The 14,902-nt window shown below is 37.2% G+C and overlaps 2 protein-coding genes across 2 annotated transcripts; one reads left to right on the forward strand and one right to left on the reverse strand.

Moving 5' to 3' along the window:
* Nucleotides 1–1,743: 1,743 nt before the first annotated feature.
* LOC139901939 (uncharacterized) lies at nucleotides 1,744–6,044 on the reverse strand. The gene is made up of 5 exons (XM_071884602.1): nucleotides 5,907–6,044; nucleotides 5,104–5,179; nucleotides 4,571–4,575; nucleotides 3,238–4,263; nucleotides 1,744–2,703 (listed from the first exon to the last, which is right to left on the reverse strand). Exons 1-5 carry the CDS (start codon nucleotides 6,042–6,044, stop codon nucleotides 1,744–1,746), a joined length of 2,205 nt encoding a protein of 734 aa, XP_071740703.1.
* A 1,370-nt stretch (nucleotides 6,045–7,414) lies between these two features.
* On the forward strand, nucleotides 7,415–9,184 carry LOC139901940 (uncharacterized). Its single transcript, XM_071884603.1, has 3 exons — nucleotides 7,415–8,072; nucleotides 8,267–8,526; nucleotides 8,588–9,184. Exons 1-3 carry the CDS (start codon nucleotides 7,415–7,417, stop codon nucleotides 9,182–9,184), a joined length of 1,515 nt encoding a protein of 504 aa, XP_071740704.1.
* Nucleotides 9,185–14,902: the final 5,718 nt, after the last annotated feature.

Here is a 14,902-nt window from a genome sequence, read left to right on the forward strand (position 1 = left end):
CGGGTTTCGCCCAAAAATCACCAAATCTCGATCAAGGACTCGACTTTGACCTAAAAACAATCACATCTTGTTTATCATAAACCCACAAGATTTACACACAAACAACAACAAATTTGGACAATTTGACACCAAAATCCACTTTCAACAAAACCTAACTTAAAATCCAATATAAACACTGATTTGGACATGAAATCACACGATTCTTTACTTGATAGAATCATAATGACACAAGGCCAATTTGTAACACAAATCAAGAACCAAATCGAGATCTAAGAGATTTAGGGTTTCAAAGAGTTAGGTGTTTGGTACGGCGTGAGTGAGAAAAGTCTAGAAGGGGAAGAGAGAAATGAGAAGAATCGGCTGGTACCTAACTCTATAAGAGTTAAAACACAATACCCTTTGACACAAGGGTATTTACCAGTTCTCTGAAATCTTTCGTACTTAATTAGGCGGCCCTAACGAAGTTCAAATTAAATAAACAAACCTGTTCTGTGACCCTTGTCACAAACTAGTCTCTATCAAATAATAAAATAACACTAAACATATAATTAAAATAAAAGCACTAAAAGACACATATATAAACCTAAGGGCAAAATAGTCATCTTACATCTAGCCCATGTTTCTGTCTTTTACATATGTTACATATATGAGATTGTTGAATATAATAAATTAAACAACAATTGTGTTTTGTTATATCTCAGAGTCAAAAACTTGATAAATGCATACGGTAGAAGAATGGCTCACCATTTGCACTCTAAAAACAGAAATTGGCAAAAAAATTCATTCATAAAGATGAGTAAAGAGAAGAGTGCTCTTTCAATGGTAAGTTGGTCAAATCGGTTGTCTTACTCCTTAATTCCCGGTCAGGGAAGGAGCTTCACGGCCAATATGTTAATGGTAAGATGCCAATAATTTGTCTTTCAAAATAAAAAAATAAAAAAATGGTTATATCGGTTCCTAAGGGTCGGATTGCATCCACCGAGGCCGATTAGATTTGCTTTGGTTATAGTGTTAGTGTTTAGCTAATTAACGTCTTGTTTGTTTGGTCTTTGGTTTTGTTACCATTGTATGGTGCTTGTTTGGTCATTAGATTCATATGTGTTCAGAGCCTTTTTTGTTGGATTTGGTCTTGGTTAGGCTCGATAGTAAATAGCGGTTAGCTCGTTTGTTTTAAGGAGTTTAGTTTTCTAGTTTCGAGTGTTTACGTTCACTTTGTATGTTGTTTTGGTTTCTTTCATTTTTCGATGAGTTGAAAGGGCTAGTTATATCGATTTCGCCATTTTTGCAAAAACAAAACATAAATAAAAATAAAAATTGGATCTCTATATTTTATACTAAAGGGTATATAATTTTTTCTCCTTGATAAGTGAAACGTCCTGTCAAAATACATTTGGCAACCAACGTTTACTAGGTCCCACAACATTGATCAATAACTATATATGAATAATTTTAAATAACCTTGAAAAGAGATTACCTAAAAAGAAAATACAAACATTTGTAAGCTTTAAAGACAAACCAAATGTAATAAATGTTGACCCAAAATGTCAACTAACAACCAAATAGTAAAATATATAAAAACTGAATGCAATATTAATAAGTGTTTAAACTAAATCTGCGACACAATATGTAGACTCCTTAGCCAACGCTAGCATATAATCAATCATCACCTGAAAATAAAACATACGAGTAAACTGTCAAAAGAGACCTCCTCACCCTATAGAGACCTCCCTCTTGGATGTCTTATTACTCTTTTGGCAGTTTGAGATCATGTGGCTTTTGAAGTATAAGTGCGGCCTCAAGTTCTCTTACAACAACAGACATTAATGGCCGGTTTTCACGGTACTTGGTCAAACATTGGAAGGCAATTTTTGAAAATGTCTGCAAAGACTCCGGATGCAAAGGTTTCATGACACCTTGAAACACAATCTCGTCTAATCGTCCTGTTTTAAAAAGCTTTTTACTCGCCTGCTTCACCGTATAGTGGCATTTTTCTCCACTCAATACTTCCAATAAGACAACGCCGAAAGAGTATACGTCCGACTCTATCGTCAGAATACCTGTTTCCAAATACACTGGATCTAGGGACTCAATGTTATCTATGAAGCCGGTTACACGAAAAGTGTTTAGCGGATGCCTGGGTCTTAATTGGGACAGTCCCGTAATAGAAACTTTTGCATTCCATTCGTCGTCTAGAAGGATGTTTGAGCATTTTATATCTCGGTGAGGAACTCTTTTATGTACGTTGTTGTCACCATGGAGGTAGCTTAGTCCTCTTGCAGCATCAAGACATATCTTGATACGTTGAGACCAACTGAGAGCTTTGCTACTTAAATGGTGACCGAGGCTTCGATTATATGCATACTCGTAAACCAAGATCTTCTCATCAGCCTCGTTGCAATATCCTAGGAGAGAGATGAGATTTTCATGCGAGTAACGGGAATACATCATCATGTCTTTCCAAAACTCGAGATTATCTCCTTGTCCGAGCTTACTATCTAGACGCTTCACAGAAACAAGGCTTCTCCCTTTATAATGAGTCACTATTGCTTTGTACACGTTCCAAAAAATACCGGACTCAATACATTTGGTTTCATCAAAGTTTTTCGTGGCTAATTTTATGTTTTCGAGTTCGATTATGAGATGTTCAAACTCTTCCGTGAATGGATCCCTTATAGTCGTCGAATCCATTATGAGTGATGATTCCTAAAAGGAGACACAAAATAAGATCAGTTAGATCATAATGATTATAAGTTATAATTATAATTATATTTATAAGCATAAAACCATTAATAAAAAAATATATGGATTTTTCTAATTACATCCCTAAAAATATCGTTACTTTTTTTTTTTGAACGGCCATTTTTTAGCACCAGTAGATCATTTATTTCAACGACCCTCATCATTTGCACGTAACACACACGTTCGGCGGAAACCCGAACCCGATCGACGGTACCCGGGAACACATCCATTCGAGCAGTGTTTCGGTAGAGGTCCGTGAACGAATCCGGTAAAACCTCCCTATAGGGTCAATATATACCACTATTATTGGTGTTCAATTGGTTTTAAGAAAAATCATGTCATCCATAAGGATGGAACCCATGACCTCTTCCTATACCATGAATCAAAGAACATGAGGGAACCGTTGAACTATTCCGCAAGCTCTAAAATGTCGTTAAAATGCTTGTAAATTTTCACTAAACGCCATATAAAAGTCAAATAACAGTAGTAGCTAATTACCGCTTTGCCATCGCTTAGGAAGGGATGCTCTTGGGAGTCTTCTATGAATTTGTGCTTGCTTTCTTCATACTCATTTGGCAGTTTGAGATCGTGAGGCTCCTGTAGTTCAAGTGCGACCTCGAGTTCATCAACAACATCAGACATTAATGGCCGATGTTCACGATACTTGTTCAAACATTTCATAGCAATTCTAGAAAACGTTTGCAAAGAATCTGGGTGCAAAGGTAGCACGACATCTTGAAACAAAATCTCGTCCAATTGCCCAGTTTTTAAATTCTTTTTCCATGTCTGCATGAACGTACCATTTTTATTTTTCTGTAAACATCGTTTTCCACTTAATACTTCCATTAAAACAACGCCGAATGAGTATACATCCGACTCTTTCGTTAGTACACCCTCTTGCAAATACACCGGATCTACGTATCCAAGTGTACCTGCAACACCTGTGACAAGAGCAGTGTATTGCTGATTGGCGGGTCCTAGTTTGGACAGTCCCATGTCAGCAACTTTCGCATTCCATTCGTCATCTAAAAGAATGTTTGCACTTTTTATGTCACGATGAAGAACTCTTTGATGTGCGCCGTTGTCAGCATGTAGGTAGCTTAGTCCCTTTGCGGCATCAAGACATATCTTGATACGTTGAGACCAACTGAGAGATTTTCTGCTTAAATGGCGATCGAGGCTTCCATTCGAAGCATACTCGTAAACCAAGATCCTCTCACCAGCCTCGTTGCAATATCCGAGGAGAGAGATGAGATTTACATGCGAGTAACGAGAAAGCATCATCACCTCTTTCCAGAACTCGGGATCTCCTTGCCCAGACTTCGAGTTACGATCTAGACGCTTCACAGCAACAAGGCTTCTCCCTTTATAATGAGACACTTCTCCTTTATACACCTTCCCGAAACCACCTTCACCGATAACTTCGGTTTCATCAAAGTTGCTCGTGGCTTGTTTAATCTTTTCGAGTTCCATTATAAGATGTTCAAACTCTTTCGTCAATGAATCCATTATAAAATGTCGAATCTATAAAGATTCAAAAATAAAAATTCAAGTGAAATGAAAGGAAATCTCAGTACTCTTTGGTTGGATGGTGTTTAAGAGAGGATAAGAAGGATACAAAAGATATGTTTTAGATTTTTTCAATGAAAAGGAGTACTATATTTATATAGCTAGTGTTGAAAGGGCGGTAATATAATAATAATAATAATAATAATAATCATATATGAAAGATGTCTAGGAATTAATACATATATTTAATGGCTAGTAGTCATGATCATCATTCTAAGAGTAATTACACACTTCAAATGGTATAGCTAACGTACTCACATACCGTCTCTTTTAAAAAAGGAATTCATTGCCAGTAAGATTGAATACGAAAGCTTCAAGAGTTGACTAAATACATGCATCTACCTTACATAATTACTAAACTCCTATCTCTTAAAATATATACTCGGTATGATATATCCCTAATTAATTGGTATAATTTACATAAATTAGGTTGAATGGAGAAATTTAATGTGGAAGATGAAGAATAAGAAGTGTCAATCATAGTAAATAGACAGGTGAACTCGTATAGTGTGGTTAGATGCCTCTATATGTATGCGGATATAGAGAGGGTAAGATGATATGATAAAAGAATAGTTGTCATTGGAAGATACACCTCTATAACTGGCTATTCTTTATCGGCATTTCAAGACAAAATCTTTCAAGGTCTATACCGGAATATGTGATTAGAGAGATATTGAATTTAGGCTTTAATACTCAAGGTTAACTTGATCCTAAGGTTTGTAATGAATTTGATGTTGACATAGAAATTGATTGCTATAGTTGATGTAATTAAGTCTAAATGACAACAACCCTAACCTGAAAGTCGTCCCAAACCCCGATCAACTTGAGCTGCTATTCCGACAGGACCCCCTCTGTCGTCCACCGAGTTGCTCTAAAAGTAAAAAAAAAAAAATAAAAAAATAATAATAATAATAATAAAAAATCGTGTACATCATACCAAAATGATAATGAAAGCAAATGATTAAATCAAACGTTGATATGCCAATGAGTTACATAATTCGGACGACAAAGAATAATTCTATCATTTACTTATTTCTCGTTTTTTTATCATGTCATATTTTAAATTACTATTGTAACGTTTAAATTTTGTTTTAATTTCAATGTAATTATATTTGTTTATACGGAGTAATTAAAAAAAATTAGTTGTTTGACTTAAATTAAAATAGTGGGATTCAAACTTTTTTTTAAGGAGTGATATCATGGATGGTTGTGTATATATCTTCGTTATGTCCTTGAATATAGTACGTGTTGACGTGCCAGTGATTTGACAGTCGCCGAATTTTTCAATGAAGCACATCATCCGGGTTCGATTCATGGTTATGCCAAATTGTTCAGATATAGAGTGTGATCAGAGAGTACACATAATGCGCAATTCACCCGGTACCAGGTCTCGCACTCGAGTGGCTTGAATACCCGGAGTCTACTCTCTATGGGGAAGCCAATCTATTCGTAGTTTATTCGCTAATCCTTAAAAAAAATAAAAAAATAAAAATAAAAAATTTGGGGTCATGATTGACCATGGTCTAACGAACTTCTAACGGCTAAAAACAATATAATGAAGTATTTACAATTTACACCCAAGAGTTTGACAAACGTACGAATCGACCCTTGAGATTGCAGTTGACTTTCGTTGACTTAACAAGCTTAGGCAATTCCAGATCAAAGTTGTTGGAGGCAAATTTTATGTTTGCTAGTTCAATTGTAAGATGTTCAAACACCTTCATGAACGAATTCATTATTGTTGTATCTATTAGACCACCATTAATGGGGCGTTAAATTATTTCGTGAGATGACATGGAAATCTAGGTGGCAGGGATCTGACGCTCCTGACGTCTTTAATGAGGCATAAAATCTGACGGAAATGGTGCGTTAGTCATGATGGTGACGGAAAGAGAAAAAAGTGTCAAATCCCCTCCAGCCAATCAGATTTTAGCAATAATTTATATATATTATTAATTAATATATTTTATACCCAACTATCAAAAATATATTACCACATCACTCACCACAAATAAAACACTTAAATTTGACACTCACCTTTAAAAAACTTCACTTTTTGACTTTGCTACATCACCAAGAAAAAGTACATCATTTACCTTTGACGTCCAGTATCGGTTAATGGTGCTCTTAAGATGGTTAATGGTGCTCTTAAGATTCAAAAAGAAATTTCAAATTAACTGCCGTGTTGGAAATTATACACTACTATATTAGATATTCTAGAAATTAAGCTCAAACAATAAGTTAAAGAATAACGGTTATCAAAACTCGTAAATTTATTCAACTCCGATATTCCAAGCGCTCGCATGTACATGTGAACTGGGAACGAGATGCTAACTAATTAGGTACGCAAAGCTCGTTCGGTCACAGGCTAGATATACCTTAATCACATATTGTTCGCAATTTTTTATTACAACTACAAATATTAAATTTTAATCCACTAAAAGTATATATATAGTACGGAGTAGGTGGTTATCGGGTCACTTTAATCACTTGACTTTGGACACTGAATGCAGACACGTTAATTAACCACTTGCAAATATTAATTACATTACATTACATTACATTTATCAATCAATAAACTAAACAAAGATTAGATGTTTATCAGTTCTCCCTAATTAGTTGACTTTGGATATTTGAATGCAAACACTTTAACCAATAATTTATTTATTTTTTGGTAAAAAACAATAACTTTATATAAATCTTAATCTCCAAAACAGAGACCAAAAAACGGAGAAACAAAAGGGCCACCACAAATAAAGGCTTGAAGACAATAAACAAACATAACCAATACAAACCGAGACACTAACTAAAACCAAAGCTTAACGTGAACTAAACAACACAAAAGAAAACAAAAACATATAAATAACCAAGCAAAGAACAACAAAAACAAATCCCTAATCGAGTACCAAAGTTTGTATCAATAGTGCCTTCTTCCGAAGTCGCCTTAAACGAAAAAGTAGACTCGATTCCAATCTCCTTAATCGGATCCCAATACAAAATTATTGCGAAAGTTTTAGCTAACCACCTCTCCACTATCATAGACCATGTTATTAATGATGAGCAATCGGCTTTTGTTTGTGACCGACACATTCTCGATGGCCCGTTGATGCTAGGTGAACTGATTGAATGGTACAAAAAAAAGAATCGCAAACTTTTGATTTTTAAGGTGGATTTCGATAAGGCGTTTGACTCGGTTAATTGGATTTTTCTGGATTTTTCTCTAGCTCAGCTTGGATTCGGTCAAAAATGGAGAAAGTGGATGCGGGCTTGTCTTACATCTGGTCGCTCTTCTGTTCTTATTAATGGCAGTCCGACATCGGAATTTTCTCTCAAATGTGGATTGCGTCAGGTCGATCCTTTATCACCCTATCTTTTTATCATTGTCATGGAGGGGCTCCATTATGCTTTCCAACGAGCCATTAGCAACAATGTATTTCATGGTGTTAATGTTGGTAACGTTAATGTTTCTCACTTCTTGTTTGCAGATGATGTAGCAATAGTTTCATATTGGAATGAGGTTGAGTTAGATGCAATCCTCTTGATTCTTAACAGATTTTACTTAGAGTCGGGCCTTAAAATCAACCTCCATAAATCTAACCTCATAGGTATTGGTGTCTCTCAAGATGAAGTGGAGTTAATGTCAACTTGTACCGGGTGTACCGCACTCCATTTGATTTTCTTGGATTTAAACTCGGCTCTAATATGTCCCGATCGAGCTCTTGGTCCACTCTCATTGATAAGTTCAAAAATAGATTATCTTCGTGGTCTGCTAAATTGCTTTCAATTGGTGGTAGACTTACTTTGATTAAATCTGTTTTGGGAAGTATTGGCACTTACTCTTTTTCCTTGTTTCGTGCACCAGATGTTGTTATGAAGACTATTGAAAGTCTCAGAGCTTTATTTTTTTGGGGTTCGGATGGTAACTAAAGGAAAATTCATTGGTTAAATTGGAACTCAGTCCTTGCTTCCCGTGACAAAGGCGGTTTGGGTATCAGTAGTTTAAAATCATTTAATTGTACCCTCCTCCTTAAATGGGTTTGGCGTTCGGTGCATTCGGTGGGTGCTATTTGGGTCCAACTCTTGAAGGCTATACATGGCGAAAAACTTGGTATTGATATTCGAGGTTGTAAAACTAAAGGGATATGGCACGCAATTGTTACCAACTATCTATCTTGCCAAGCATCGGGAGCTTTGAATCCAGTTACACTTACTCGTAAGGTGGGAGACGGCAGGGATACTAAATTCTGGAAAGATTTATGGCTTGGTAATGACACCTTAGAGAGTCGCTACAACAGATTGTTTCGTCTTGAACTCGATCCGAACGTTTCTGTTTTTTGACCGTGTTTCGGGGCCTACCTGGGCATGGTCTCGCACTCCTTCTGGTACGAGTCACCTTGACTCTCTGATAGCAGAATTGCAGTCTGTCACACTGACGGATCATGCAGACCGTTGGACATGGAATCTTGATGTGGAGAGTACTTTTACACTATGTGATACCCGACTCTTTCTGGATAACTTTTGGCTTCCATCTCATCAACATTCAACTTGGTTGTTCAAGGTTATTCCGATTAAAGTTAATGTGTTTATGTGGCGTTTACGTTTGGATAGGTTGCCAACAAGGCTCAACTTATCTAGTCGTGGCATTGATATTGAATCCATTGTTTGCCCAATTTGTGGTTTGACGACTGAGACCCATGACCACACTTTTTTATCTTGCGAGATTGCTAGCACACTTTGGAACCGAGTTCGTTTATGGATGGATCCACATTGGCCAACTTTTTCGACAATTGAAGAATTGTTCGATTGGATCCTATCTCGCTATATCCACACCTCTAGGGGTGTCAAAGTTCTTTGCATTATTTCAACGACTCTATAGTTGCTTTGGAGGACTCGGAACGACATTCTTTTTGCCTCTAATCTTATTAGAAAGGAGGATATTTTTTATCTCGTTAGATTGTTTTCCTTCTCTTGGTTAAAAAGTAGAAGTAAACATGCTCCCACGTGGAACACTTGGCTATGTAATCCCTTATAATTTTCCTAGCTCCTTGCCAGTAATAATATATAATTTTCAGCTGTTCAAAAAAAAAAAAAAAAAAAGACTCGATTCCAATCCCGTTCGAATTCAATCCTCCATTTCTAAATTCGTCAAAAAAACCAACGTCATCTAACTCTTCTCCCGCCCCAACACCGATGCGTTTCTACTTTAACCAGTATTCCAAGCAATCACATGTGCAATTAAATGCGAATTTGTGATTATTAGACTTTTCCGCTGAGAAAAAAAAAAAAAAAAAACAAGATCTATCACCATCATCGAAAAAACCTTAAAATAAGTTGTTTTACTATATTTTTTGTTTTTATTGATATATAATCTTTTACTCCGTATTAAGTACCTTTTTTGCCGTCGTCAATTAACAAAAATTTTTGAATCTGCTATTTGCACTTGCTGTTGTGGGATAAATTGTTTGGTCTAAATTAAACATTTGTATGTTTAGTACGTTGTTCGACCTTAGATATAAGTTTCTTTCAACAAAATGCAATACATACATTGTTTGTGTGATCTGTCACATTGGCTGTGTGGTAATTATGGACCTTAGACATACTTTTTTGTTTCAATTTTTTTTTTTTTTTTTTTTTGGCAAAGGCTCGTTATTCTTAGAGTGCTCCCAATGGTTACTCCTTTCCTCTCGTCCTCCTCTTAGTCCTCGAGGACACCATTGACAACAAATAGTCCTGCCTTTAGTCCAGCTTTTAGTCCAGCCTTTAGTCCCTGTCCATGTCCATTTCAAGCAGATTTGTGGACGGAGGAGTGTGGTTATATGTGTGGTACATTTTGCTTCTTTAGTTGTACATTTAATTAATTGATTAATATAGTGAGTCCCAAAATATTTGAGGAAGTATATCATTGTTGGTAGTGTTTAGTAAAAGAAAGGAAGTGCTGATGTGGCGCTGATGTGACAGCTAGTCCTGGGAAGGAAGTATACCACCATTAGGAGCACTCTTAGAGATTCGCAATTCACCAGGCCACGGCCACGGCCACCCCTGTTGGAAGCTTCGACGAGCCCAACACACCCACTATAGATGATCTAGACTATACTAGACTCATTACACCAACACTTTGACGTTGATTAGCCATTAATTTTATAAATCCTTAGTGCACAATAATACTTAGGCGACAGTGTCGACCATATATCGTTCAGGCGGTATAACCGACCATATATCACTTAGGCGGCAGAGCCGACCATATAATAAGAACAACACAAGTGCACTAAGAACTTAAACACAAACTAAGGCTTAACCGGGAAACTTAACAAAGAACACTTTTATTAATACAAAATACAATTACAATATTACTTACTTACAAGTTTTTCTTCTCTACTCACACTCTTCTCACTTCTTACTTCTTCTCTACTTCTCAACTCACTATTTTCACTCTCACAACTTCACACAACACAAATGAAATCTCCTCCCATATTTATACTACTCCATGGAACATTCTAGAACCTAGATATTTCCATGGATATATAAATATCTAGATATTTCTACAACCTACAAATATCTAGATTTTTCTTTTACATTTCAATTTCTAGATTTTTCTCTCATATTCTAATATCTAGATATTTTCTTATACATATTAATATCTAGATATTTTACCCATATACATTTACTAATTCCATATTATTCTAAATTTGCATTGTATTTTAACACTCCCCCTCAATGCAAATTTCCTTCCAACGATGTCTTGCAGACCATTCCAAGTGCTTCTCTGAATTTTTCAAACTTTGATTTACTTAGGCTCTTGGTGAATATATCTGCAACCTGTTCATCTGTCTTTGTTGGCACCATCTTGATTTTTCCTTCAAGGACCTTCTCACGAACATAGTGATAGTGCACTTCTATATGTTTTGTTCTTGCATGGAAGACTGGATTTTCTGCTAGTCGTATAGCTGATAGGTTATCGCAAAGAAGATTTACTTGATAATCTGTTGATTGATGAAGATCTTCCATTAGTTGTTTCAACCATGTAATTTCTTGTGTTGCTGATGATGCCGATCGATATTCTGCTTCAGTGCTTGATAAGGATACAGTTGGTTGTCTCTTGCTGCACCATGATATTACTCCCGATCCAAGACTAAACATGTATCCAGTTGTTGACCGTCGTGTATCATAGTCTCCAGCGTAATCGGCGTCACAATATCCAGTCACGTGACATTCTTTAGTTTTCTTGTATAAAATACCAAAGTTAATAGTGCCTTTAACATACCTTAAGATGCGTCGTACAACATCAAGGTGAGGCTTCTTCGGATTGCTCATGTATCGACTTACCACTCCAACTGCATAAGATATGTCTGGCCGGCTTAGTGTGAGATAAATAAGACTTCCGACCATCTTTCGATACATGGTAACATCTTGAAGACTTTTTCCTTCATCTGCTCGTAGTTTTGTATTCGGATCCATCGGAGTTGAGATAGGTTTGCAATTAAGCATTCCGTACTTTTGTAAAAGATCTCGCGCATATTTCTGTTGTCCCAGAAATAATCCTTCTCTTTTCTGCTCTATTTCGAGTCCAAGAAAATGTTTGAGTTCTCCAAGCTCCTTCATATGAAATCTGATAGACAGATTCTCTCTTGTTCTTTGAATCTCCTCATAGTGATCTCCCGTGATGATTAAGTCATCCACATATACTAGCACTATGGCTAGTTTTCCTTGATCTTGTTTCACAAATAAACTAGAATCTGAAGGAGCAAATGTGAAACCACTTTTTACTAAAAACTCGCCAATCTTCCCGTACCAAGCTCTTGGAGCCTGCTTCAAGCCGTATAGTGCTTTCTTTAATTTGCAGACATGGTCAGGATGGGACTTGTTCTCAAAGCCTCTTGGTTGCTCCATATAAATTTCTTTGTCAAGTTCTCCATGTAAGAAAGCGTTCTTGACATCCATCTGCCACAGCTTCCAAGATTTGCTAGCGGCTAAAGCTAGTAGAGCTCGAATTGTTGTGATCTTCGCCACTGGACTAAACGTTTCTTCATAATCCAGCCCATATTGTTGAGAAAAACCTCTAGCAACAAGTTGAGCTTTATACCTTTCAATGGAGCCATCTGATCGAGTCTTCACCTTGTAAACCCATTTACAAGATATTGGTTTTACATCTTTTGGCTTTGGAACTAAACTCATGTCTGGTTTTCTTTTAGTGCATTAATTTCTTCTTCCATCGCTTTCTGCCATTCTTGACTTTGTGCTGCTTCTTCATAAGTGGAAGGTTCAATATGTATTAATTCATCCACATGAGCAGCATTGGCATACCTCGGATTAGGTTGCCTCGGCCTTGTTGATCTCCGTAATTCTTGCACATGCTCCTCGGCATCCATTTGGCTTGGACGAACCTCTTCGAATGTAGATTGATGTACCCCAGTTTTCCATGGACTCGTTTCCTTAGAGTACGATCCATCTCCTTCTTTAATTGGATCCGATATGTGCTCTTTATGTTCTTCTTTCTCTTCTGGAACTTCTTCTAATCCATGAGATTCTGGAAGCTCTATCTTTTGAGGTGACCACCATGAAGAAGCTTCATCAAATACCACATTTCTTGAAGTATGACACTTCCCAGTATTTGGATCACAACATCTCCATCCTTTTCTTGATTCATCATAACCGACAAAAATGCACCGAATTGCCTTCTTATCAAATTTGCTTCGTAGATGATCTGGTACGAAGACGTAGCATACACATCCAAAAACCTTGAGATGGTTGACGGTTGGCTTGATCTTCCATAATCTTTCATATAGTGAAATATATCCCAACTTTGTTTGTGGGAGTCTGTTAATCACGTATGAAGCCGTCCTCATACATTCGGCCCAAAATTTTCCTGGTACATTCTTACCATGAAGCATACTTCGACAGGTTTCAGCAAGATGACGATTCTTACGTTCTGCCACTCCATTCTGTTGTGGAGTATTAGGGCAAGTTAATTGCCTTCTGATCTTGTGCTTCTTAAGATAGATATTGAACTCGGTTGATAAATATTCTCCTCCATTATCTGTGTGTAAGCATCGAATCTTAGTATTGAGCTCACTTTCTACCTTGTTCTTGAACTCTTTAAACTTCAGAAAAGTCTCCGACTTCTCCTTCATGAAGTAAACCCACACATATCTTGAGAAGTCATCAATGAATGTCACCATATATTTCATACCTCCAAGTGATGTTTGTTTCACTGGGCCGAAAATATCCGAGTGTATGAGCTCTAGTGGTGTCTTGGACTGATGCGCTGACTCCTTGAATGGCAATTGGCGAGCTTTGCCAAATTGACATCCAGCACATATTGTATCTGTTCGGATATCAATTTGAGGAAGCCCATTTACTATGCGTTTTACCATCGTCTCCTTTAACTTGTTGTAGCCCACATGCCCAAGACGTTCATGCCAAAGATCAGCCGTCTCATTTTTTCGAGTCTTATCCACATAAGCTGTTTCAGCAGATAATACATAGACCGATTCTATTCTTTTTCCATGCATAACTGGATTGCCAACCACCTTTACTCTCTTGAATACGGACACATCTTCTGGTCCAAAGAGCACATAGTTCCCTTCTGCTGTCAATTGTGGTACTGACAGTAAATTCTTCTTTAGGCCAGGGACAAGATACACCTTCTCGAGTTGGAGCTTATGAGAGTCCTTCATTTGGAATTATTGTCTTTCCAATGTGAGAAATAGACAACCTTGAATTGTCGGCTGTCAACACGACCCTCTTTCCTTTGTAATCCTCCATTTCTTGCAGCTTCGTCTCATCATTGGTCATATGATTTGAGCACCCAGAATCAATGATCTAATCATCTTTGTAGTTTATTTTTGACTTTAAGGTTGCTGCAAGAGCTTGATCATCCATGTCAGCTTCAACGGAGAGTCCTGCTTCTGCATCCCATGTTTCCTCATTAATGGTTGCTTCGAATGTGACCTCTTTCTTCTCATCTCTTGCGGCGGCCACATTTCCTTCGAAAGTTCGCCTTCTAGGGAATCTACATTCTCGAGCAAAATGACCTTTCTTGCCACAATTGAAGCATTCACCATTCTTTCTCTTATCATTTTCCCCGTATTGTTGGCAATGATCTCTTCTTCCTTGTTGAGCTCCCCCTGAAGCGTTGCCTTTTGATTTTGGGTAACCCTTCCACCCATATGTCTTACTTTCTTTCATCGCCTCTTGTCTTCGAGATGTTGCTTTCTTTTTATTGGTGAAGAGTGCATCTTCTCCTTCTTTTACGGTTACTTCATTCATCTGCTTGGCTAATGCCTCTTGATTTGCCAATAGATTCTCCAGCTCTATTAATGATGGTTGAGTAGGCCATCCTCTCACAGCGGTTATAAATCCATTATACTCGGATCTTAAGCCGTGGATGATAATTCTCTTCATCCTTGCATCACTCACTTTCTCTTCAGGAGCAAGTTGAGATATCTCACGGCAAATTGATTTCACTTTGGTGAAATACTGAGAAATAGACAGACTTCCTTGTGAGATACCCGCGAGCTCATTTTCCAAGAGCTGGAGGCGTGCTTCATTCTTCTTTGAAAATAATTTTTCAAAAGTTTCTCAAGCTGCCTTTGGT

Source organism: Rutidosis leptorrhynchoides, chromosome 3 (assembly GCF_046630445.1).
Source record: "Rutidosis leptorrhynchoides isolate AG116_Rl617_1_P2 chromosome 3, CSIRO_AGI_Rlap_v1, whole genome shotgun sequence".
Taxonomy (NCBI): domain Eukaryota; kingdom Viridiplantae; phylum Streptophyta; class Magnoliopsida; order Asterales; family Asteraceae; genus Rutidosis; species Rutidosis leptorrhynchoides.